This window comes from Protopterus annectens, chromosome 9.part0, assembly GCF_019279795.1.
Source record: "Protopterus annectens isolate FY-2018-M chromosome 9.part0, PAN1.0, whole genome shotgun sequence".
In the NCBI taxonomy this organism is placed as follows: Eukaryota; Metazoa; Chordata; order Ceratodontiformes; family Protopteridae; genus Protopterus; species Protopterus annectens.
Window position 1 is genome coordinate 1,339,449,461 of NC_056743.1, and position 27,616 is coordinate 1,339,477,076.

The 27,616-nt window shown below is 37.3% G+C and overlaps 1 protein-coding gene across 1 annotated transcript in view; it reads right to left on the minus strand.

Annotated features, from left to right (window-relative positions):
* The window catches only part of PLPP5 (phospholipid phosphatase 5), a gene marked incomplete in the record, with an annotated part of 361,831 nt that overhangs the window by 14,219 nt on the left and 319,996 nt on the right, over window positions 1-27,616 (minus strand). Inside the window, 1 exon segment of the mRNA XM_044084318.1 lies at window positions 4,788-4,958. Within this exon segment, the coding sequence (XP_043940253.1) occupies window positions 4,788-4,958 (171 nt within the window).

Genomic DNA, 27,616 nt, shown 5'->3' on the forward strand with positions numbered 1-27,616 from the left:
AGTCAACCCTCTGAACAAACTTTTTCTTTGTTGCAAACAAGCAACAAAGAAAAAACAAAGAAAAGGAATCACATTACCTAGAAAGATAAATATACATGAAAGCAATTACATCATACACAGATAAATCAAGTAGAATCGGCTTTCTTTCATACATTTACTTCACAAAAAAACAAATCAATACTTTTGTCTTCACTTGTTCCATGAAATATAATAACCAAACAAAAGAATGAAAATTTCATTCTTGATAATTCTATTATCACATAGTTTCTGAAAAATATTTTTATGCAGCTAAATCACCAGTGTAATATAAATCACCAGTGTAATATTTTTGAATAAGTCTGCTATCATGACAAAGACAGATGATATGAATAATAATTTAAATTGTGTGCATTTTAATCCCTTATTTAAAGCCAAGTAACCACAATACAAGATTGTTAATAAGATGATATGCGAATGTTTTAAGGTTAAGATAATTATACAGACCTACAAAGCTGGCTGCTGCAAGAACAAATATCACTAAATATTCCATGCCACTTAAACTTCCAAATATATATAAACAGGGAAATATGTTTCATTCCTCATCATAAGGACACACGCATTCTAGTATGTAAACACACATTTTACAGAAAGACAGAGAAAATACATATACACAAAGCTTAGTGGCATACACTTGTAACAATACTCATAATAAAGCTGGTAAGAATTACAAACCTCAAAGTACAACTCAGAAAAACATGGTGGGATTTAAACTTGCATGATAAGAAGGAAAGGGAGGGGGACCATGCAAATATGTTGGTAGTATTAAGCAATCAAAATGTATTTTTTACAATATGACATTCTAATATGTGAAAACATTTCACAGTTAAATGTTTCAATATGAATATCCTTAATGTCACTGCATTACGCACAATCATTGCTAGATGGAGCAAAAAAAGAAGGGAAAATGGAAGTCACCCTTTCCTCACTGTAATTCGATCTCGGAATTAGTATTTATAATTAAAAAGGTGTGTGGGGGGCATATAGGGGGCTTGCCCTCCTTCAAAGAGTTCACTGGGATATTTTTTTAACAGGATACATTTTGAGTACTTGTGCTTGATACACTGTGGATTAACATGTTGCTTTTTCAACAAAGCAACATAAACCCACATAATAAACACAGGAAGAAAGTAAAGGGAAATGAGAACGTTCAGCAAAGAGGTAAGAGGTGGATGGATTGTGTGAGAGAATATATGCGACAGTCAGGCATGAGCACTGAAGAACACAAAAGTGCGGCATTGCATTGAGAGAGATGGTGACAGTTAACACGACAGCCCAACCCCATGCAGAAGATGGGAAAAAGGGGTTCATGATGATGATAAATTTTATACACACAAACACACACACACCAAACCAATTCCAGCACTGAAATGGTGAAAAAAACAGCTTGTCTAATAAAAACCAAAAAAAAATCACAATAATCCCACAACACTCCCAGGGTTTTACCAAGAAGGCTTTCTCAGTGTTGTGGGGAAACCCCACCTAAAACACTTAAATACAGTACTTGCTTCCTTCACCCAATCAAAATCTGAACAGCTTGAACACAAACTTATATTCCTGAAACAGTTTCAGAGAAAGAGAATCCTTGAAAAGTACTAGACTTGTTAATTCACATGTTCAAAGCCATAAAAAACTGCTGTCCCAACAATCTCCCAGCCTACAACTTTCTTGTGCACCATCTAGTGACTAAACATAGTTATTACAATTAACAATGAAAATGTTCACTGGGAAAGGAACCACTTGGCCACCATGGGGAGTTTGCCCTTTTCCCCACTACAGTGCGATCTCAGGGTTGGTATATTTAGTTAGGGGTGTGGGGGGGAGAAGACCCCCCACTTTGGTGGGTTTTACTTGCTTCACTGTGTGTATTTTGTCTTGGTGGCCAAGTGGTTTCTTTCCCAGTGAACGTTTTCCATGGTTTAACAGTTGGCGGATATGTGGTTTCAAAAATGTCGTCTCAATGATTTCGGATTAGAGTACATGGTCTTTCAATATTTTGAAGTAGACCCATATATATATATATATATATATATATATATATATATATATATAAGTCTACTGCTTTTCAACGAATACCGCGTATTCGAAAAAGAGCAGTAGACCGCTCAGTTACGCGAAAGTGCACTTTTGCAAACTCAGATTCTATGAATGGATTGCACCACAGTGGAGGACAGCAGGAAAACGTGCTATGTCCTCCACTGTGGTGCAGTAATTACGGACCTTACGGTTAGGGCACGGGTCAAGGTAAGGGGATAGCCCTACTAGCTATCCCCTTACCATGACCCGTGCCCTAAACCTAAGGTCCGTGACTACTGCACTACAGTGGAGGACAGGCTATCCTCCACTGTGGTGCGGTAGTCACGGACCTTAGGGTTAAAGAAGCAGGTCATAGTAAGGGGATAGCCCTACTAGCTATCCCCTTACCATGACCCGCACCCTAACCCTAAGGTCCGCAACTACTGCACTAAACATTAGTAGTAGCCCATTTGCTGAAGCGGGTTTCTTGAAAGTGCACTTTCGCATAACCTAGGGTCTGCTGTGCGAGTTCGAAGTGTATTTTCGAACTTATACAGTAGACCCATATATATATATATATATATATATATATATATATATATATATATATATATATATATATACACACACACATATATATATATATATATATATATATATATATATATATATATATATATATATATATATACACACACACACATATACACACACACACACATATATATATATATATATATATATATATATATATATATATACATACATATATATATATATATATATATATATATATATATATACATACATATACACATACGTACAAGAAATGGAGAAACAGGCAATGAGAGATATGTTGTAACATGCTGCCTGGAAAATTGTAATGTTCCCTAAAAACTGTAAGGTGCCTTTAAGTTTTCTACAGTATGAAGCACATGAATATTCTCACACCAGCTAACTAAACAAGGTTTTAATTGATAAATCAAGGTTAAATATAATGAGGCTGCCTGAAAGCTGGAAAACCAGGAACTAACTTTCTCACACAGAGGATAATTTTAAGGAAGACTCAGGAAGTGTGGAGTGAGAAAGGCCAGTCAGAGCTTACCTGCTGAGCAATACCATAGCTAGCTCCTTTTGCACCCTGTGCAGTTCCCCAAACTGCTGCTCCCTCACTCAAAGTTGAGAAGCAAAAAAAAAGGAAGAACCAAAGAAAAAGTTCTGCAATGAAACTGTAGTAAGTTACTTACTACAAATGTAAGTAGCGGATTGCTACGGTTAAACCACCACACACGCTGAGCACTTCACTGCTTCAGGCATGACTGCAAATGGAAAGGCAATATTTGCATTAATTTATGAAGCAGTGATATCCTCACATCTTCATAAAGCAATGTCAATACTAATCTCTCACACTATTAGCACTTGTCGATTGCATCCACTTAACAGCTTGCACCCAGGACATCTACCCCCTTCACCCTGCACTAGTTATGGCTCAACTGTAACTGTGCAAGAAAAAAAAAAAAAACTTGAAAAGTGGACCTGAAGAAAGCCTGCAGCAGCCTGCAGTTTTTTTTAAAGAAAGCCTACATCCTGCAGGGTCCTATGGGGTCTGTCTGGGGATTGAATCTTGATTAAAAATAAAATCTTTGTCTGTTGGATATGAAAGAAGTTGATATGATTCTTTAGTCCAACCTCCAGTGTCTCACTTGACTTGCAATGTGTGTGTGCAAGCAGATACATGCATTCAATAGAAAGAGAGAGCAAGATAAATATATACATAGATTTGGTCCTTTACATCAGAGACCTCTTGCTGAAAGTCCATTTCTTAATGTTTGCTATTTTAAAAGTGGGGCATACCTGAATTTTCAGGGGACTAGGTCCCACAACTTCTTTACTTTAACCAGCTCCATGGTCATGCCACTTCTGAGAAAAGCAACAAGTTTGATAAAATGCTTTTGATGAGTTTGTTCCTGATTAAACAGACTATGCCCCAGATATCAATATATCCCTATGTACATCTTTTAATCCTTGACCTATCACCCACAGTCTCATTGGATTCTACTTCCGCTGCCTCCAACAAACTCAGATTAAAGGAGCATTCTACACCACTACACACATTATATATATATATATATATATATATATATATATATATATATATATATATATACATACACACACACACATATATATATATATATATATATATATATACATATACACACACACACACACACATATACTTACACACACGACATTTGAATGGGCGAGTAGTAACTTGTCAAGCCACTGTCATACAGCATGGGGCATTGACAACTTAAATTACTGGACAGAAGTAATGCTCCCTCCCTTGCAAGACCGCAGTTAGCACTTTGTTTCCATTTATCACAATCTTGAGGTCTGATTTTATTTTTCCTCACATTCTGTTTCAGTGATTCACAACATGTTAAAAATATACAAACCACACACGCACACTTACTATCATGAGGTCTGAATTTTTTTCCCCCCTGCATTACGGTTCAGTGATTCACAACATGATAAAGACACATACACACAACACACACACACACACCACTCATCACACTTATCCTGTCATTTCAGCAATAATTAAATGCAAATGTTCCACCAAAACAAAGCAGATAATGATTTTTTTCACTGCACCACAACACTTATAATCACACAGTTAATAAATAATTTTGCAAAGAAAGACTAACCATAATACTTTTTGGCTCTCTTACCTTGCCAGTGATGCTTATAGTCACAAGTACGGGATAACGCAATGACTGTTGCAAAAAGTAAGGGCAACAAAAATGCACAGAGTCGCCAGCCTCTTCCACGTCCTCCAACTGTGAAGCAGTGAAGCTTGCCTGCTAAGTAGAGAGCAGTAAAACCCAGTCCAGCAAAGGCAACTAAAAGGAAAAAGGGATACTTTACTAGGAGTGACTTGTGAATCCAATTACAGTTCTGAGACAACAATGACAAACTGTAACATGGATTAAAGTACTCATCCTCTGCTGACTAAATACATTTAGTAGATTGTGTGTTTAAGACAAAATTTGGCAATTATACCAATATCAACATACAATAAAAAGATAAACAGATGTGTTTGAGGTAACAGTTAAACATATGAAAAAGTAATAGTATCCATCCTTTCTAGGTACTGAAGATTTAGGAAGTAAACAATGCAGCAGGAGTACATACACCTGACGGACACCAACATTAACATGAGAGATGCATGGAAAATTGTCTCAGGTAAATACTTATGATGATGCACAGAAACTGTTGCTGTGTAGCTGGTTTCACTGCATGGATGGATGGAGCTCTGACTATGAAGTAGGTCTGATTAGCTGCTCAGGTGCTTGAGGTGTCAACTGTACAGGGAGAGGAAATATGATGACACAGCCTGCTCACTTCTTCCAGGATGGATAGTTGGTGTTTGGGCATCTAAGGACACACATGATGTCTACAATGCCCAGTACAGACCATAGATGCTGGAAAAGAGATGCCTACAAGTGTGGTGGGGCTACTACGGATAATGACACTTATGGAAGCAGGTGAAAAAAGGACACACACACCAACCCCCGTAACACCCATCACTTGTCCTGCTTCTGGCATGTGCTGGGAATAGTGGGATCGAAAAACAAAAAGCTGGTCAACTGCAGTGTGACTGGATAAGCTCACAACTGCTCTTCTCCACAGTCATAGAGGTAACACTGCTCATAGCCAAGGAACTTTCTCCCCTGGAAAGAGAAGACTCAACATTTCATCTCCACTAAGCAGTGTTCCCAAAATAATCCAGAGCACTGGTAAGCAAACATGAGATCCTGAAATCAACAGAAAATGGCAACAAAATGAAGCAAAAATGAAAGAAAGCCCTGTTGCATGCTGTTCTTTCAGCAAAGAGCATCTTGTGCTGGTGTGGAAAGCTACTCCTGTTATTAAGACTGCAGTACATGCTCCACAGATGGATATCTATATGTTTATTATTTATTTTATTTTGTTAACCAGGAAAGTCCAGTAGGCTGAAATGAGCCCATTTTCAGTGGAGGCCCAGGGAGAAAAGCTCCAAAAAAACCAAAAAAAAAACAATATACATAATTAAGAGATTATTTAGAGTTAATAACAGCATTTAACAATATACAATAGAATAATATAGGAGTGAGAAGTGACAGTAACATAGGCAATGTATAGCAACATTTTGTGGAAGACTCGGGTGCTTGGCAGGTATTCAATAAATCAGACAGATAATGATAATCTGCACTTACACAATTTTTACACACCATGTGAGTCAGGGTGAGGCACACTGTGCTGTGATTAAGGGTGAGTGCATATGCATTTTGTTTCATTGTTTACAAGAAAAATGTTCAAAACAAATTTAAAACACTCTCTAACAACTGTACTGTATTATACAAGGAATATAATTTAATACAATCAGGAAGGTGCATCACACAACAAGTGTGTTTTGTGTGCAAGGGGCCCATTATTTGAAAACAGCCCAAAGTTAATCTTTATACTACCCAAATGTATTTTCTTTGAATGTGGATTTCAATGCTGTTTCAAAGGATGTGACTTTCAAGGGCAGAGTTTTTAATGCTAAGTCTATTTTCATTGTGAGACTGCATTGCTTTGTTCAGCAGATGTCTTAGTGTTTGTGCTGTAAAATACAAAATAAAACTTTCAAATGAAATCCAAATAATTGTAGAAGTAAAGCACTATACACATTGCAGTGTTTATGGTAAATGGGGTGAAATAGCCAAGTAATGGGACACTGGAGTGGCTGAAGGGGAAGGCTCCATTCGACCATGACTTTGTGAGGGGAAAGGATGACAAACTCAGTCACGGCTCGGCTGAACTATACCTCTTAACTGTCCAGATTTTCACAGAATGAATAGCTTTTTGCTTCTTATTTTTAGTTTGTCTGGCAAATCATTTAGAAATTAAGTCACTAAATAATGACAGACATTAAGTTTCAGACTTCTTAACCTTCAGAAAAATGCATGCTAAAGCAAGACCTTCTATCAACTAAGTTTATATACAAGAGCAATTTTTAGTACTGTTTGTATGTTCTCCCAATATATTTGGCCTTGTCCAGATTTCCTGTGTTAACAGGTTGAGAGGTACGTGCAAATTGCTTTATAGAATTGGGCATATCCAAACCTCTCAACTGTCTCCAATTTTGGCTCAAAATGTTTCTCTCCCTCTAATAATCCCTCCGCAAAATGGCAATTTTGGAAGAAAACATGGAGGGTTTACAATTAATAAATAACTGTAATAATCAGAGTTATAGATTACTTTTATTTCAGAAATGCATGTAGATTCATTTATTTTGTCAGCTGCTCAAGCTAACAGTACTAATATTAAAAAGTGTCCCTTTGACAGGTTCCCAGCTGTACTGTGTGGCTATTTTAGATTTTTGCATCATATTTTTGGCCCATTTTTCATAAAATTGTGGTTTTCTGGCAAATTAGTGGAAAATCACTAAAGACTGAAGTAAGAAAATGACTGACATTTGAGTTTCAGATTTCATACCCTTCAGAAAATTCATACTAATGCAAGACCTACTATTCTATTAGAAAGTTTATAAGAGCAATCTTTAAATACTGTCCTTATTTTTGGGCCTTTGTCCCGCTTCTGTGTATGGCTTTGTCCAGATTTCTTGCTCTGAGGTTGAGAGGTATGACAAATATGTCAGGGTCATCTCAAGTTGTGATATACTTGTTGCACCCCACTCCCCCATGTAGTGACTCTGGATGTGTCCAAGCAAGGCAAGGAGCAGTTATGCAGTTTGTGTGTGCAGAGTATCCCCCCCCATCCGTGGTAGACACAAGTACTACAGTGGCTTTTCATCTGTCCTTACTTGATTTTGCAGAATGTTCTGGTTTTCTGTCATATTTTTACTGTTGATTATGCTTCTTATTATTCAAAAAGTGCCCGGTGCACTGTGTTTAACCAGCAATGCTTTCATGACCATCAGGTAAGCTTGTCTGAGATTGTAAGATGTAAGTAAGCTTTAATAAGCCTACTGTTAAAGAATTACCAACATTGAAAGCCTTTTTGTTGTTGTCATGCAGAGAATATTTACATAACTAGATAATGCATAAGCCTTGGATATTGAAATGCATATGACAATATTTGTAATAAAGGACAGAATTACAGTACTTTAAGAAGCTCATCTATCATGTGTGGTCCATAACCTGTGCAGTAATTCTTTAAGCAATGTATCTTGAACTTGTTTCTTGTTTGCTATTCATTTTTTACTTTGATCATGTTTTCCCAATGAAACAAGTAGATAGCTGTTGTCAGGCAGCAGGTCTTTTTTGGATAAGAAACATTTTTACAAGTAGGGGTATCACAGAGATTGCTACTTTCAGCATGCTACTTGGGAAGTTTTATAATATATATTATATTAAATTAAATTATAATTAGAACTGCAGTGCAAGGAGAAGTGGTTTGAGCTGAGTGCTGCTTGTTTTTCTTGTACTTGATCTTGACTGGCATTCCAGTAATGTACTTAAAAAGTAATTTATTTTTTCATGCCTCACAGTCTTTTTGTTTCTATCTAAATAATTAAGTAAGCTGTCATGCAGCTAATGCATCGCAATATTCTTCTACACTTCACATGGTCTTGAATGGACTCTCATGATGATGGTTTGGCACCCAGGGCAGCATATATTTAAAGTTCCAGTTTTTTGTGGTTTTGAGCATGGCCCCTCCCCTTTCTAGCTGACCACAACCCTTCCCATTGCCCCCACCCATTCAGCTGTCTACTGCAGCCCCCCTTCAATTTGAAGTCACCAGCCACCACTGCTCATCTCACTTCATAACATTTCCATCGCTAGTCATTTGCTCCTAATACCCTCATCATCTGCAAACAAAGCCAACTTTTCTTGATTATCACACCAATTACATCCTTGCATTTCTGAGTCCCTTATTTTCTCTGCAAATGTCTCTAAATATAAAGCAAATAAAGGGGAAGAGGACACCCCTGCCTGGTTCTTATGTTCAAATACATCAGAGTGGAACCCTCCCACTTAAATTCTTGCCTCCATTCCTTAATATATCCTCCTAATTAACCTTAATATTGTATTAGGGAATGCAATTACCTCCATTGCTCTACTCACAAAATCCTAGCTTACGCTGTCAAATACCTTCTCTGCATCAAGATCCACTTACACCAGCAGTATTTTCTTACATTCTGCTTCCCTTGGATCACTGATCCATATCTATCAATTCTGCCAACACCTTTGCCACTTTTTAGCTGGTACAGAAATAAACACTTTTATAGTCATACGACCACAAAAATAGAAATGAGAACGAAGATGGACCGGATTAATGTTTCACTCTATAACAAAAAATATGAGTGTACTTTATAATCATGGTTAAAAACTGAAATGGATCTATATGAAGCTGGGTCTGATCAGTCTTTACCATCTTTAGGTAATACAGCCACCACATCTTTTTTTTTCCAAGATGTTGGTGCTTCCCCTCCTTTTTTCACTGTCTTCCCTCCTAACTTCTAAATTTTCAAGGGAATACCATCTATTCATGTAGACTTTCCTGAAGATTGATTATACATCATTGTTTTTATCTTATTTCTTCCTATCAAAACTGTTATTTCTTGAGCCTTAACTACTTCTAACCTTGACATAATTGTGTCTTCCATAAATATTTCCATTTGTGCTCATCCTTTACTTCCAAATTTCTCAGTTTTATATAATTTTTTTATAAAATTTCCAAAATACCTGTAATACCTTTACAGAATCTCTGGTCATTTTCTTTTCTTTTTTTTTTAATTTGACAACCCTTTCTCCTTTCTGTTGCCGAAGTCATTGTGCTAAAAGTTTTTGTACTCTGCAGTTACTATAAAAGTAGTTACTTAGCAGCATTTTTTAAACTCATGCATATTATCCAGCTACTCCCTTAAAGCAGTCTGCATTTGCACGTCTTCTTGTTCTGTGAGACTATCCTTATTCTGCAATACTTAACCTTTGTGAGTCCCTCTAAGTAATTCCTATTGCTTCTTAACCATACCTCTTTCTCTTTTATTTCTACCATAATTTTAAACTCACTTCATTTTATCCTACTCACTAGCTATATAACTTCTGAAGATACTTCTATCTTTCCTAATAATTCTTGAATAATTTCCACTAACCATTCCTTAAATTCTTCTCTTTTTAACAGGTAGGTGAGAAAGCACCAGTGTCTCATTTTCACTTTAATACCCCACATTTTTTTTACCAACGCATGATCTAAAACAGAAATTCTACTTCATGGGAACATGGGTATTGAACTGAATGTTTTGACACACACTGAATAACTATCTAGTCTAGCCCAGTTATTGTACCTTGTGGAATGATGTAAATTCTGAGTTTATACTACTGAATTCACATATCCAAACAAAACCTTTTCATAAATTTATTTAGAAATCTACCCTCTTTTATTATATTTTTCTGTTCTAGGTTTCATCATCCTCACTATTGCAAATCAAGTCCCAGTCCCAACCTACATGTATTATTCCCTGCTGAAAGCTGATTTATCCCAAAATTTCTTAGTCTCCATAATAGCAATTTTTGGTGGAATATAAATAAGTCAGCATAATCATCCTCCCTTGACAACAGCCCCTTACTACCACAAATCTAGTACTGCTGTCTTTATTCTTCTATCATTATTGGGGCCCCTCTAGCAATTAGCACCAGTTAGTATAATTGCACCTATTTTTCTTTGTCCCTGATATTTTGCTGAATATCCATCCTGAAATCCTTTCTTTGTCAAATGCACATGATCATTTCTTTCCAAATGTGTCTATTGCAGCACTGCTATCTGGCCATTATGATAAAAAGGTATTGTTCCCACGTATTATACAGGTCAGTTTTTTTAATCTGTACTTCCAACTTTCATGTTGCATTTAACACTTAATGCTTGGCAGGCTAATCTTTTATACAGTGGTTTCTTCTCATCTCCATTTGAACCTATGCCACATTTTAAGACTTTTTGCTTTAATGAAAACCCTCAAACAAAAAACTGAACTCATTTTCAGAATATCCCATCACCTATTAGCTTTGAATAAACATGCAAAACTACATTTTCAAAAAAATGAAGTTTAACCCCCCAGATAAGAAAAACTGCCCTAAATCGACAGCTGAACCCACAGGCATTACCTAAACTTACACTGCTCTTTTTTATCTCTATTCCCCTCCCAGATGTGAAAACCACATTGTATGACTTCAGAAAACATTAGCTTTTGGCCCCAAGGAAAAGTGCACTGGCTATCTTTAAATAAAACTAAATTGTACACTGTCATATCAAATGCATTAAATTACTATGACTGCTATAGATACTGTTATCTTTTATTCACTATCCATAATTTAAAAACTTATTTTTCACTAAACTGTTTGCCATTGTACCTTTAAATTTTGCATTTCCCTTCACAAAGAATATTCAGAACACTCAAGATTTTTTGTTTGCAGCAGCAGACAGCAATGCATCTTTGCAAATTTCACTTTTCCCTCAGAACAAAATGTGCAACTGCCTTCATTTGCAAACTCCTTGCCTCCCACTGAACATTTGCTAATGGAAAAGAAAACAAACTAATATTTGCAGTTGTAAGAAAAGTAGTACTGTATATGGCTTTCATCATTTTTTCTTATTTTTCAAGCATTCTTACTGAAAACCCCCCACCCATCCCACACATTTTTCTAGCTTAAACCAAGGGCATTAATCTAGACATTGACTTTTATCTTTGTAAAAATAAGAGAATGTATCTTAATTACATAAGTATAATTGATGCACTTTTATACCCCACCCAGGCAGCCAAAGGTCACAGCTTATTAATGTTAAACTTGGTTTTGTTAGGTCTTTCTTCTCTTGCAAACTATAAAGTCTATATTTCTTACAACTAAAAAAGTACTAGTTTACTTTGATATCTTTAACACATACAACAGTCACTGAAGTGGCTCCCCCACATTTACAATATTCCTGACTACACACTACACAAAACTGCTTTATTATATACAACATGCAGTTTATATCAAGAAATATTTTACTTACAGTTTTTTTCACTTTTAGTGTGCTTCTAAACACTGATGATATAAAGTAGGGTATATGCTTTACAGTCCACCTACACGTTTAACAAAGTCAATAAGAGTTCAGCCTTTCTCAGCCACTTTTTCTTCCAAAGGTATATTTCTTAACTATGACTGATGCTTTAATGTCTCCTATTTATTCACTAATTTCAAAGTTGCTGGTTGTCTTCCTGTTCATCTCCATCTCCCAACTGACTTTGGGTCATGTCCAAGGTACTCCTGATTCTTCCAGTCAACTCTTGTGCTTTTTTCTGTCTCTCAAGCATTTTCCTTTGAAACATTTGAAACTGCTTCACTGGCAAAGTCTCTCTATGAATGCTGTTGGCTGATTGAAAAACATAGTCCCCTTCTGTTTGCTGACTCACTTTTTGTTGGATAAACTTTTATTTCCTCCTTAGCTTGTTCTGTATCAAAAATATTTTTGATCCTCTAGGAAAAATATTCTGAAGACATCTGGATCCAACAGTTTGAATCTCACACCTGCCTCTGTTTGGATAAATTTGCTTCTCTTCTGCCTGGTGTACAGCAAATAACTGTCAGAAATTCTCTGCTGTTTCAGATTTTAATACTTTTCTCTTCCGCCACAGTTTTGTCAGATCAACTCTTTTTGCTACCATGACTACATCTTTATGAATACAAGTTTTGGCTGGTTTCTCATGGCCATGTTTTGATGTGCCCTTTCAATTAACAAATCTTGCTGCGGAAAACCAGCCTATTTATACTTTCATAAAATTAATACAGTTTGCTCCTTCTGCTTTCTCTGGTAAAGCAGAAAATCCCAAGTTTCCTATGTGTGCTCTGTCTTTCACCTCTAAATCTACCATTTTCTGTAACGGCTCTTCTTGGAGAGTCTCATACTCAGCCAGCCTTTTCATTTTACCCTGTTTTTTTGCAGTTTCATCAGTTCATCTGAATAGCTTAAGCGTCTTCTATTTTTCCAGCCATTTGAGTTGATATACTCCTTCAATGTTTTGTTTTAATAATCTCTGAGTACATTTTATTTATTTTTTTCCCTGAGTACATATGATTTATTTTCCCGCTAAATTACTAGAAACCATCTCTTGTATCAAAGCTGAAGTTTGAACTACTTTTTGCAGAACAGCTTCAGGATTCTTCCCAGCTTGTGTTTTCTCTTTACTTTTTCCAGTTGAATTTTTTCAAGTTCTCTAAATTTCTTCTTTGCTGGTAGCCAGTCAGTGTACCTATGAGTCAGTAACTGAATTTTACTCAAGCTAACAATATCACTGTCCCTTATTATCAGTTTCTTTTTTCACACTGGGAGAGATGAAATTAAGCTGTTGACTGTGCACCTATCTTGGAAGCCTGAATAGAGGAATTATTAAGATAAACTCTGCCTTCCTTATCTTGCTGTATATAGGAATACATCTAACTGCCAACTACACTATTAAGTTTTTCTATTATGTTCCTTCACTGGAACCTCAATTTATCCTCACCCATTCACGGTGCCTCAAAAGCTGTCTTCCTCCTCCTAAGACTTATCTTCCTCCATTGTCCTTGAAAACTAAAACTCCTCCAGAAAAGCAGTCCCACAGATATAAGTAATGTCTAACAAAGTAGTCCAATAAATGTAAGTGATGTTGTTTAGGACCATTTACTGCAGCTAACAAAGGAAAACACTACGTTAATAGAGTGTTTATGGGAGCTACAAAACTACCATTCTATACAACTCCTGGTTATTTCATTCTCTTGCTTCTCCTCCCAGAACTATACCCACTGTGTTATGGTGTCCCAAAAGTTCTGTATATAGTACAGGCATTTTAAACATGTACACATTTGTAGTAACAGGCACACTTGCTTTTATCAAGAACTCTAGCTTCTTCCCACAAGTATAGCAGATCCTTAATGCTCTCTCTAAGACCAAGAACACTGAATCAATGGGCCCATACAATATCCCAGGATCCCTTCTAAATAGCAGGAAACATGACTTATGAGGCCCTCTGGAATTATTTAACTGTAGCCTCCAAACAGGCTTTGTGCCTCATTAATGGAGAACAGCAACAGTCATCCTTCTGCACAAAAGTGAGCCATCTACAGACCCTGGAAACTACAGACCCATAAGTCTCACTAGTCTTGTAAGCAAAGCCATGGAAATGATTGACAGTGATATAGTAAACCTCCAAACACTGGACTCAACCCAGTACGGTTTTGTCAAGGGCAGGTCATGCCTACTCAACCTGGTGGACTACTTTGCTTTGAGAAGGTCACCAAAGCAATGGATGAGGGCAAAATGGTTCACACTGCCTACCTTGACCTGGCCAAGGCATTTGACAATACCTGACTCGGGCATTGTTGACAAACTCAAGAAGTTAGGTACAAACCCATATGTCACCCAGTGGATAGCTAACTAGCTTACAGACAGGACCAAGGATGTTACCATTGGGGAGTACATCTCAACAAAGGGGCCAGTCACAAGTGAGTCCCTCAGGGATCGGTTCTTGGATCGTTCCTATTTGGAATTTACTTCTCTGAAGTCCAGACCATTGTCAATGGTCTCTGGTTGACTAAATTTGCAGATGATTGCAACCTAAGAGCAGTCAGTGAATCCCACACTGACACAAATGTTCTCCAAGAAGGGCTGATACAGACAAACAACTGGTGTTAGAGTCAGGGACTAAAACTAAATGACAAGAAATGCATAACAGTATCCTTCGGGAAGTCATCCACCCCTGGTAGCTAACATATTGATAACACACCCCTTAGAGTTGACCCAATAGTCAGGGACATAGGAACACCCATAAACAGTAATCTAGCCTTTGACTATCATGTGTCTACAGTAGTGAGGAAATCATTCTATGTTGCACAACTTAGAAATAAAGGCATCTAAGTCTAAGGAAGTCAATGTTCTACTGTATTCAGCATTCCTCAGACCTATCATTGAGTTCAATGCCTCCTTTGCTATGTACCTAACCAGGCATATCCAACAACTGGAACATCTACAGAGGTTCCTCACTAAAAGAATACAGGGCCAAATAAAGTGTCCTATGCAGACCACCTCAAGGCCCTATCCTGTATTCAGTCTCCTACAGGCTTTTAAGAGGAGATCTATGCCTGGCATACAGGGCATTGTCAGACAACTCTGAAGGACTTCCTGCATATCCAAAAATAAACAGCACCATAATTACCCATTCCTAAAAACTTAAACCTTGCCTGTGATATAAACAGGTACTGCTGGAGAAACAGGTATGTATCCCAGAGACTACTCTGTCTCTGGAACAGACTCCCCATCTATGTGAAGCAGAGTTCCTCCATAACCCAATTCAATTGCAACTTGGACAACAGAATGGTGAACAGGAAATTCACCCCTGGTTTGGCACCCATGTCTCTAATGGACAAAGGCAACTTGTAAATGCTTCATCTCCAAGGCCCCCCTGCTTGTAAATGTGTCCTCTCTCAAGCCCTTTGCTTACACTTATCAAGGGTATCAGAACTTTAACATGTTTTTACTTGCTTTAGTTTTATATACAAGTCAAGAATATTTTATCAAACAGAGCACAATAATTAATAAAGAATTGAAGGAGTTTATCTGGAAAGGAAAGAGGGCAATAATTAGGCAGGATAAGTTGATCAAGTACACAGCGATTTAGGATTACCTGATATGAAATGATATTTTAGGGCTACAATGTTAAGGCTCTATAGATAACAAAAGCAGAAGATTATAATTCAAACTAGAAAGGGATGATAATGATGAAGTAGTGTGGGAGTTCAAGAAATGAGAGAGTGGGATTTTGGCTCCAGACACTGAAGTTGAATAATCACCAACACACATAACATTATACTCAAAGTTGCAGAACATATTCTAAGAATTAAGCCAACACAAGAATGGGAAAAGGAAATTTTATCCAATAGTGATGGCTGCAAGTACTGGTACAGAAAATTGGCAAGAAGGACTTGGAATTTACTGGAGAAAACTGGCAAAGGAACCAAGGTACTGGGAACAATTAACTAGACAGGGTAATGTAACGGAGTAGGATATGGCCAAGATCAAAGTTTGGACTGCAGGTTAGAGACTGCCTTCCCTTATCAGGAACTGATATCAGAATATAGGCAAAGATAAAGGGATAAGGGGGTACTAAGTGAAAAACCTGCCCTGGTAAAGCTTTTGGTGAAATCCAAAACAGAAGATACTGTTAAAAAGGTGATATTAGTAGGACATGTAAAACATTGCATAAGAACTATAAGAATCAATTAGAGGAGGCTACAAAAAGGTTGAGAAGGGAGGCTGGAAAAGCAATTTACAAGGGGACAATGTGAGGACATATGTATGGATTCCAATCATGCAAAAGTCCAGAAGGTTTAGGATTTTTGCTTGGAAGCGTTTGTATATGTACTTTATACCAGAGGCAAACTTCAAAAGAATTTTTCTTCAGGTAGAAAGCAAATGTTGAAGGTGTGATGGAGAAGAAAGATAAAACTGGGAACATGTTTGAGAATGCAATGAGTTGGCAATTCTAAAATTCCCTTCAGAGTACTCAGTCAGAAATACTGGGGGAGCAGACGGCTCCAACTAAGGAAATGATTCTTTTGAGCTAGGACACTGGATCTGAATTGCCTAGACATAGAAAGGCCTTATTAAGTTTAATTCTGTTGGCTGACAAAAAAGCAATTGTTAAATAATGGAAATCAAAATCAAAAGCAACTGTATTTTAAGTATTAAACATTTTAAGAGATAAAAATTGGAAGAGGGACCTTTAGAAAACTGAAGGAGTAGACTACATAGAAATTAATGGAATTTGTGGTAATACGCATAGAATAATGTACAAGGTTTAAGGGGAGGCAGGACATGAGTGATTTATATCATGTTGGATTGAAAGACAGTCATTATAAAGAAAGAAACTGTAATGTATAATCTGTGTAAATGGACAAAATGTTAATGTGGTTCATTTTCTTTAATATTAATGTATGTGTGCCTATGTCTTAAGTGATATTTTAATAAAGGTGTTTTAAAAAGGTATTCTTTTATATTGCATAAACTACTGAATTGTGTATAAAGATGTGTAAGCAGGCTTGCTAACTGGCAAACATTTACTTAACAAATGACATCCTCTTCCCTGGTCATTTAACCGTAAGATGAAGATTATCCATTAATGACATTACACTAACACACTTCCTACATAAAACATGCATAACTGTTCCTTGGAAGTCATCTCTGACAAAGCATTCTGAGGTTAAGGAAATCTAAAAAAAAATATTGTGGTTTCTTCTGATAAAATATATTGTACATATAAACTAACATTTGGCCCAGCCTCTCTTCCTTGCCTTGCCATGCTTCTCTTGACGTCAATAAGAAATGTGTACTTAAGAGTACCTTCTTGCAGGAAACAAGATCAATGAACATAAAAAGATACTAATGGTGGAACACTTACAGTCAGTCAAGTCCACCCAAGTGTTGCAGTTAGTCCCTACACAGCTGCCCTTTTCACCCAACTCATCCATTTTTCCCTGATTTACTTAGAGCAAGCAGCTCTAAACAGTTATGATGGCTCACTCTGCACCAGTGCCTCAGGAAATACAACCCAGTGTCCTATCAGCCTATGCACTGTCTTTCCTAGTCTCAGCTCATGCCTCAGTCCCCACTCCAATACCCTGATAACTATGCAGTACATCCCCTCTTCCACTGCCTGGTATTCATCTAGTTTACTTATTTCCATCTCTCTGCATAGATTCCAGTACTCCAATGTTGCTCTACTACTGTCTCACATAATGGAAAAAGACCTTGTGGCAGTATAACTAAGCATGTTGTTTGTCACTGCTTTTACATACTGCACAGCATGACTCAACTTAGGGATGAATTAATACCCCAATGTCTGCTTACTTTTTTATTATATTTAAAGTCTCCCTACCAAAAATGCACAGTACTCTATGTGTTCTCCAAAGTCCCCAGCCAGGATTTAAATGGAAATAGGCCATGCATAGCTTGTCATTTTCTGTTAAGAATCTTGCAATTTTTTTTTTACATTAAATCCCAGATGTCATCTGTACTGCCACTAGAGATTTCTCTGGAAAACTTTTCACCCTTTCTGTGACTATCTCATCAACCTTGTGTCATAGGGATGCAAACTAATTTTGTCCTCCAAACTCTGATAACAGACATAAATACACTGAAAAATGGTTACGATACTAAACCATGGGGCAGCCATTATTTAGTAGTGTTTCTCTTGTCACTTCCTCTCCAGCAATCACTGCATGTAACAAGAAAGTTAAAATAATTTAATGCATTTGCCTATTAAATGGATTAGGTCCCAGCCCATACCCTTAAGTGTTTAACAGCCTCCTAAGAATGTGAGAAAGTCCAGATGTCTCACATTCACAAGGCTCCCCTTGTTCAACACTGAAGTGACTGGATGTCTGCTGAAAATCCAGAAATACAACTGTGATCCTTTCAGCAGTGAAAATTTATGAGACAAGTGGGTGAATTTATATATACTAATTCTGAGATTGCAGTATCTCAAGCATTACCCTTACTTTGAGGTACAGCAATCTCAGAACTAGTACAATTAAGTAGGAGGGTAAGGGGGTGAAGCACCCCACTCTGGGCAAGTTTTTGATTTTTTGTTTTTGGGTTAGGATCACAAATGCCAGGGCTAGCAGTACTGCATCTCACTTTCAACAAGAAGCTACTACTACTCAGTCACAAAAACAAACAAATTAGACTAGCATGTCATCATGTCTACCATTAACCATATAATTAGTAATCAGGCTCTCCAAAAGCCTGACATACAGGACCATTTTCATGGCCTTCGAAGAATAAAATTGAAGCTAGTGAGTCTAAAATCAAGTGGCTCCTTCCTGTATTTTCATTTATGAAAAGAAACCACTTCTGCCAACCACAGGTCTTCTAATCATAAGTTATCATGGAGAAGCTGTAAACTTCTATTAGTGGTTCGCCAAGCACTAATACAGATTCTTTCAATGTGATGGGCGATAACTCAGTTGGACCAAGGACCTTACTTTGGACAGAACATTGTTCCATAAGGAACTATTTCAAGTTAATCCTGTAAAAAGAAACCCATTTACCAATACACAGAGAGATGCTGATTAGAGCATGCAAATAGAAGGACACTGAAGTTCTACAATACAGGTTGAATAACAACACATCTAAAAAGAGAGCGAGAAACACCATATACTTCTCACCAGTGGTTTTAACATAGAAATATAGATACACGTGTGGCAAGTTCAGTTCATATCTGTGATACCTTCCCATGCTGGCGCTCAGTCACTCCTGTATAAACAGGCATTTGACTATCGCACAAACCAGACTCCATTTATTCACTTTTGTTTTTTATTAAAGTAGTTTCCCCACTGACTTTAATGGGCTACACTAACTGTCCAAGTTTCAGCTAGTTTAGGTTAGACAGTCTTCTGAGTGGCTTTTTACTTTATCTTCCTTCCCTCTGTAGTATCAGGTTATTTTTTTTTCATATTAGTTAGTAGTGTAGTAAGGGGAACATTTTTTTCATAGGTTGCTACTAGACTAATGACCATTAGGGCCTTACAAGACTAGACAAACACCCAAAACCATTTGCGTCCCAGGTATCACATGGTGGGGGCATGCTAGTAGGCAGGTAGCCAAGGATTTGTGGGGGGTGTGTTAGTTAGGATAATACTTTTCTTATTGCCTGCCTATGTCCATAAAGGACATGGGAGCCAGACTGGGGCAAACTTACAATTTCCCTTCCAATCATCAAGATTTTGTTTAAATAGGGTCAGGGATGAATTTTGTTTTACATGTACTAACAGCCTATTTTATAGTGTAGGGATCCTTTGGGACACGCATCTCTCAAGCACATTATGTTTATGTCACAAATGAAGTTCACATCCCTGTATCTATTGTTTTTGGTGTTCATTTTGCGTATGTGCAACAGATCCATCAGGGCTGGTCTGAGGAAGCCCTGTAAGCCAGGCAAATATCCCCTATTAGCAGCCTGTAGGACACTGAATACAGAAAGCAAGCCTTCAGGTGATCGATGTGGGGACAGGATATTCATGCTCTAAATTTTCCTGGTGAAAAACCTTTATGGGCGTTCCAACTGTTGCAAATGTCTGGTTAGATATGTGCCAAAGGGGGCACTGTATTCAATGATAGGTCTGATAAGGGCTGAGTAGAGTGGTACTATAACTTCCTTGGACCTGGATGCCATACCCTTACCTATAAGTTGAGTGACATAGAATGATTTTTTTTTTTTATTATCATAGCTACATGTCGGCCAAAGGCCAGATTGCTATCCACATATATTCCCAGATACCTTACCAGTGGGTCAATTTTTAGGGGTGTTTTATCGATGGAGTACTTAACTTGGATCGACAGTTTCCCAAAGGGCATTATAATGCATTTTTTGGCATTGAGTTTAAGATCATGGCTTTGGCACGAGTCATTTGTCTCTGTTAAACTCACTTGCAAGACGTTTGTGTCTTTAGGGAGAATCTATAATAGCTGCCAATTTACAGGCATCTTCAAACCTGGTGAGCCAAAGGCCTTTAATGTTAGCCTTGACTTCCAAGAAGTTGATGCCAAACAGGAGCAGGTCCAGCACAGAGCCCTGCAGTACTCCATTAATGACCAGTCTCCTGGTGGAGGTGGTTTATAGGTTCATAGGTTAGTACTAGGCTAAATGCCTTTGTGGGCCATTTTAAGCCTAGCCAGTTACCCCATCTTACTGATCCTGACTTCTTGGGTCCTGTGAGGCAGCCAGCAATCCAGTGAGTCATGTAAGGGTTTAAGCCTCGCTCAGAGAGCTTGTCAACAATGCCTGAGTGGCATTAGTTTTACTGTTAATTTTATAGTTGGGTTACTTTTTAATCAGTTCAGATAGTTAAAATCATGTCAGTTTTCCCAGTAATACGGATTTCTGACTGGGTAGTTGTTAACGTTTTGTTTTCTTTCTTTTTTATTCTGATAAGAACTAAACTTATTTTAGGATTCTGACTTAGGTGGCAGTGTAGTTTTTGGGGAACACTTTGTGTGGATTTTGTGTGTGCAGTGGTAGTTAACTGTAGTCCAGGTTTCCTTTTTATTTTTATTAAGCTAACTGCAGATTTGCATTTAGAAGGCTGTTACATTAACGAGGATGTTTTTGAAAGTGTCAGTATCTACATTTATCTGTGCAGCATGTAAACCTTTACTTGATTTTATGTAATTAACAAAAATATGACATGCTTTAGGGAAATTTTACCAGCTCCGATGATGTGACTAGAGTGTATACAAACACTGGTGCTCAGAGAAAGTATGGATCAACATATACACATGTATATATGTATGTTACACACACATTCATATATATATATATATATATATATATATATATATATATATATATATATATACATATATATATATATATATATATATATATATATATATATATAGTGGCAAAATGAGCCAGGTAAGTATACTGCTGACTGCAGAAGATGGTGTGTCGAATCTTGAGGCTGGCAGGCTAACCATCTCCATAGCAATTAATAGGAAAGGCTACCTCTAGAGCAATAGTAAGGCCGATGTCCTTTGAGTAAATAGATTTTCTATCTTTTAAGTCTAAAAAGAATTACCTGGAGTCTCCACAGAGCTTCTTATACAGAAGGAAAGCAGAAAGGAGAACGTGGCATATAAGCGTGCCATAGCTATCGGAGAAGAATTTAATATTTCAGTTGCATTTGGTTTGCAGTTGTAGTCTTCTAACCTTCAGCCTCTTTTTCACATTGTATTCTGCTGCAAATTGCAAGCTACAGTGTCATGGTTGTCATCTGCATACTCACTGCAGGGTAGGAACCCACTTCAAGAATGATGCTGTGTATGTAGACACTCCAGGGAGGGAGCTTTGCCACTTTCCTGAATTGAATATGGTTGCAGAATGGGCTTTCATAGCATTCCAGTCCTACACAACTGTGTACAATGTTTGTTAATACTACCATTAATATTACCATTCATCTAAAAAACACTGCCCAGATCAGGAACTTAATTCCATGGTTCGATTTAGCTACAATGACTAACACTGTAGTGGCCTTCTTGTTTAGTTTATTGTAATACACCTTCCTCTCAACTGTCCAGATTTTCACAGAATATCCAGATTTCTGACTCATATTTTTGGTCTGTTCTTCATAAAATTTGTGGCTTTTCTGGCTTTCTGTGGCAAATTAATGAGGACTGAATTCATTGTATAATGACAGGTACTTGAGTTTCTGACTTTCATATCTTCAGAAAATGTATGGTAACACAAGAACTTGTATTCGAGCAATTTTCTAAGTTTATAGGAACAATGTTTAAAATTTGTCCCTATTTTTGGAGCTTGGTCCCCCCATTATTTTTGGCTTTGTCCAGATTTTTTTATGCTAAGAGGCTGTGTATTATGGCCCTTTCCTTACAAATGTCAAATGATGACAAGCTATGACTGTACAAGGTAGGTGCAAAATCGTGCAGTAAGGTTACTGAAGGATATTTTCTTACTTTTGTCCTATCACTATTAATGCTGTGGGATTTGCACCAGCTGCCAATTGCTGCCAGACTGTTTTTTAAAGCCTACTGACATACTGATACCCATATGATCTGGGTCCTGCCTACCTGAAATAGCTGCAACTTCTCCATATTCTGAAAAGGCCCTGTAGGTCTTCAGTACAGGAGTTGCTTGTTATTCCAAATAATTGCCCTGAAGCCTCAGGGTGGTTATCTTTTGCTTGCTGTGCTCCAGTTCTCTGGAATCAGCCTTCTCTGATTCAGACTTGCAACTCAAAAAAGAATTCCTTCAGACAGTTCCTGAAGCATCATGAATTCTTTAATAAAGTTAATTTAAATTATTTACTGTGTGTTATGCTGAACTCTGGCAGTTCTTTAAGCTAATATTATGTTTCTCATGTATAAGCCACTAGCTTTTCATGTAAATGTGCTGTATAATGCTTAAAAAATAAGCAAATTATAAGCATTTAAATACTCTTAACAAATACATTAAAAAGTAGAAGCTAATAGAAGAGAAGCATGAAAAAATATTTAGATTTTTTAGTAAGGGTAGTAGTTTTATAACCACTTCCTCTGGAAAGTGAAGGCTTTTACTGTGACAGCTGAAAAGAGGCAGATGGTTCACTAGATTTTGAATCTGCTTGGGGAAAAGACAAAGCCTGACATAGTAAATAAGCTTTAATTTTTTTTCAAGACATTTCCACTATTGTCTGATTAAACACTGCACAAGCTCTACACCAAAAGGTGTTATGTGCTTCTCCTAAAAATTAAACAATGAGTCTTGCCTGTCTGTCAGCAGGAAAGCCCAAATGCAGGCATACATCCAGAACAAGGGTTTGGACATCACACAATGAATGGGCTCATGCCTCTAGCACAAAAATGAAAAAAATATATATATTTCTGATTAGAAAATTAACAAACTTGTAAACCTCATAATGAAATAGAGTGAGAAGACAAAAGCGTTTCAATAATACTCACACACACAACCAAGACAAAATCTAGTAAAACTCGCAAAAAAAATTCAAAGGGCAGGCTGGGGTCATTTTCTTCTGACAAATTTATAGTGGAGCAAATAAAAAAACAATACGGGAAAGGGAAGGATCACTGGAAAGTTTTATCTGGCAAGTGGTCCAAATATCTGAAGTGCAAGTCCTAAAAGTTACCAAAGATGGACCTTTTCATATTAGATACATGGTTTATTCTTGAGTACAGCCATGCCCTTTCCTCAACTGCAATGGCAACCTTGGAATTAGAATAATGATGGTGGGAAATACTGGGCTGCTGCACCCATCATGCGGGGGGGGGGTTAAGGGTGATATGTGATCTGTGTATAATCTCCGTGTGTTTGTGTGCATGACAGCACACAAGCTCAGCATCTCAATTCTTCAGAAACTATACTAACCCTAAAAATACCACCTTACCAAAGGCAGTAGTAGTCCAGGCAATAACAAAAAAGAAGACAGACAACAGTACACAGCAACTGCAGAAAAGATTAAAATTATTTCCACTTGCTCTTTCTTCCAAAAGACCTCACACTCCAACATGTGTGTGCATGTGTGGACATACAACCACTCTCTCTCTTTTTAGTTTTCTTTAAGCTCTCTTATTTTCAGACATATTTTCAAAGGCCATGCTACAGGATCTGTACAAAAGGAAGTTCAATGGACAACCACCCATAGCTTAAAAAGGGCTTCATAACATTAGAGAAGAAAGCAACAAAACAGGAACATTGATACTAGACCATCAGAAATGCACTCATCTTTAATATATATTCATTGCAGTGCCAAAGAAAACATTAAGTGGAGAACAATGTTAGACATAACGACTCTAAATGGATTTGTGATGAAGAAGATCAGAATGCTGACAACTTTCTACAAGACAAAGCCTATATGAATGGCCACTATGAATATGGAAGACACAAACTGGAATATATCCAAGTGGAAAACATGCAGAAAATATATACTATTTCAGGAAGACAATACTGACTTAAGGTGTTCATCTTTTCCATCCAAGTTATTTACAGGCCTGAGACTGTTAAAAAGTAGCTAGTTCAAGTTCTTATATAAAGGCAGTTCATGAGATCATCATCTATCCTTCCCTGGACGAAAGTCTAGCATAGTTGAATCCCAGTAACAGTGGAAAATAAACCTATATTCAATGACAAAATAATTTGACAAACCAGGGATTACAACACATAAGGAGAATCTCACTACAGAACCAATACGGAGAATCCACTTCCTAGGGGTAATCATTATTAATACTGTCATCAGAATTACTTACCACAGGAAAACATGGAAATAGCATACTTTATGCACAAAATGGTAACAAAGAAGCCTCAGAAAGACAATAAGCCTCAGAAAGACAATAACTTCCAGTTATGTGGGTCAAATTTTCATGCATTCTAGTGGTACTTCATGCAATACTCCACTTGATAAAAACTTAATGGTTGTCGAGGGATCTACATAAGCAAGCCAATGACTATCTAAAGCAGATGACACCAATGCTACCATTAACAGCAAAAGAAAAGTTATGGTGGTTATACTAGAGGCTCTAATATCTGTGTCCTGGTCCTTATCAACCTAGCCCCTGCCTGTACCCCTCTTTAAATCTCCACAGCCTAGTTAAATCTAATCATAAATCACATCTTCGCTGTCAAACTTAAAGGTACCACCCAACACTAAATGTAACTGTCTTTTATGGACTTCTCCAGGGTAAACTCACTTCAACTTCTAGAAGGCCTAATCAATATTTCTAACAATGCCCCACAATTGGACACAGCTGAGAGGGCTTCCACATTCACTTTCAATTTTTATGAGCGCCTAAACTGCTGCACAGAAAAGTCTGTACCCGTCCACCACAAACATAGCAGTAAATTCAGTAATAAACATCAATGGCGGAACTCCCTTATTAAAAAAACTATATAACAAAAGAAAGAAAATAATGAAAGTTGTAAGAAATCCCCTTTTCCCTACCTCAAAACCATACTGAAACATGGGAGCAAGGAACTTAAGAGCACTGACTAAAAATGTAAAGCAGGCTAACAACTTAAGGTTGCTAGAGACACCAAAGGAAATTACAAATCATTCTTCAGTTCTGTCAGGTAATTACAGAATAATGTGCATCAATACTCTGAGCTCATCCATGATGATGATGATGATAATAATAATACACATTCCAATTCCAGGGATACAGCCAACAAATTAGCAGACAAATTTGGTGCTAGCTTTACCCCACCGATCCACATTGTTGCTCCCATTATCCCAGAAAATTTTAATTTCCTCTGAAATCACCCTGGAACAAGTCTTAAATCTTTGTCAAATGCTAAAAATAACATTTCTATGTATCCAGATGGCATACTAGGCTCCATTTTCATCAGTGCTAGGTATGATCTGAGCTTCTACTTAAACTGTTTAATCTCATCATATTCACAGTGTTTGTGCCTGACTCATGTAGAATAGCCAATGTGACTAGCCACACAAGGGTGCCCCTCATAGACCCAGCTACCTGTAGGCCTGCCAGCCTCAAAAGCCTTATGTGCAAAGACACGGAACATATCATAGCAGAACTCATTTATGTAGACACAGGCAACTTAACTGATCTACATCCAACTCAGTTTGGTTTCGTGAAGTGAGAACCCTGACTTCTGAATCTCGTAAACATCTTTAAAAAGCCTGCAGAAGTTCACTCCATGCACACTGCTTATCTTGACCTGACCAATATTTTTAACACTAATCCTCATGTTGATCTTATTAAAAAAATAGACAAAGTAAACCCCAACACTGTCTACTGGACTGGAAATAGACCATCCAACAAATCCCAAGTTGGGAAAGTTGCTGGTACCCTTTCTGAATGTAAAGTTGTAACTAGTGGGATCAGTGCTTGGCCCCTCTTCTGTTTGGTATTTATTTTGCAGACATCCAAATCAATATTCTGCAACTGTGGTATATCCTCTTTGCTGATGACTGCAAGCTAGGAATTGTCATCTACTCATTTATTTACTGATACTAAACTGATCCAACAAGGGCTGGAACATACACATACCTAGTGTACTGACAATGATCTCAAGCTAAATTAAAAAAATGTAGCACAGCAACATTCAGCAAAAAGGCTGCTGTCACCTCATATTTTACAAGTGGTTTTACTCTTTAGACAGATATGGTGGTAAGACCTGGGTACTTATGTGGACAACTCTCTCTCTCTTATATGGTTATCATGTCACCATTATCAAGAAATACTTCTGAGTTAACTTAAAACAGCATACCTTGCAGATCCAAATAAGTCATCTTATTACTGTACTCTTCCCTTATCAGACCCATCATTGAATACAATGTCCCCTTTGGTATGCACAAATCCAAGCATACTGTTCAGATGGAAAGGCCCCAGTGATTTTCAAACAAAGCAATTAAACACCTTAAATCTTTTAACTATCCTGATACATTAGCACAACTCTCCTTATACTCAGAAGCCTGCAAACTGCTCCAAGGTGATCTCTGTCTTGCTTTTCAAATCATAAAAGAGTCAGCCCTATTTGATCTCCTACGTCTCTGTAAAACAAGTGGTTCTACAATTGCCCATACTAGGAGCCTAAATCTACACCAGTAAATGAGCAACACTCACTGGAGGGATAGGTTCCTAACTCAACATACTCCCAGTCTATGGAATAATTTATCTGCACAGCTCAAGCAAAGTACTACTTTGTCTGCCTTTAAGGCTTGACTTGACTATTGGATGGGTTGATATAACTTTACACAAGGGTTAACATGCACAGCCCTGGCTGACTTGGAAGGTCAGCACTATTAAGTGTTCATGAAGGGTGGCAAGAACTTTGTGTGTGTCTAGCTGTACATGGCTAGACATCTTATGGTTCATGTAACTGCATCCTTAGTATTGCTTCTCTGTTCCTAAAAGCAAATCAATCTTTTGAAATACCATTTCTTCTCCAACATAAACTTTTGGTACCTAATGAAGGATACCTCAGACAGTATTTGCTGAAATGGTATGTAAACATGCAGGGCATCTG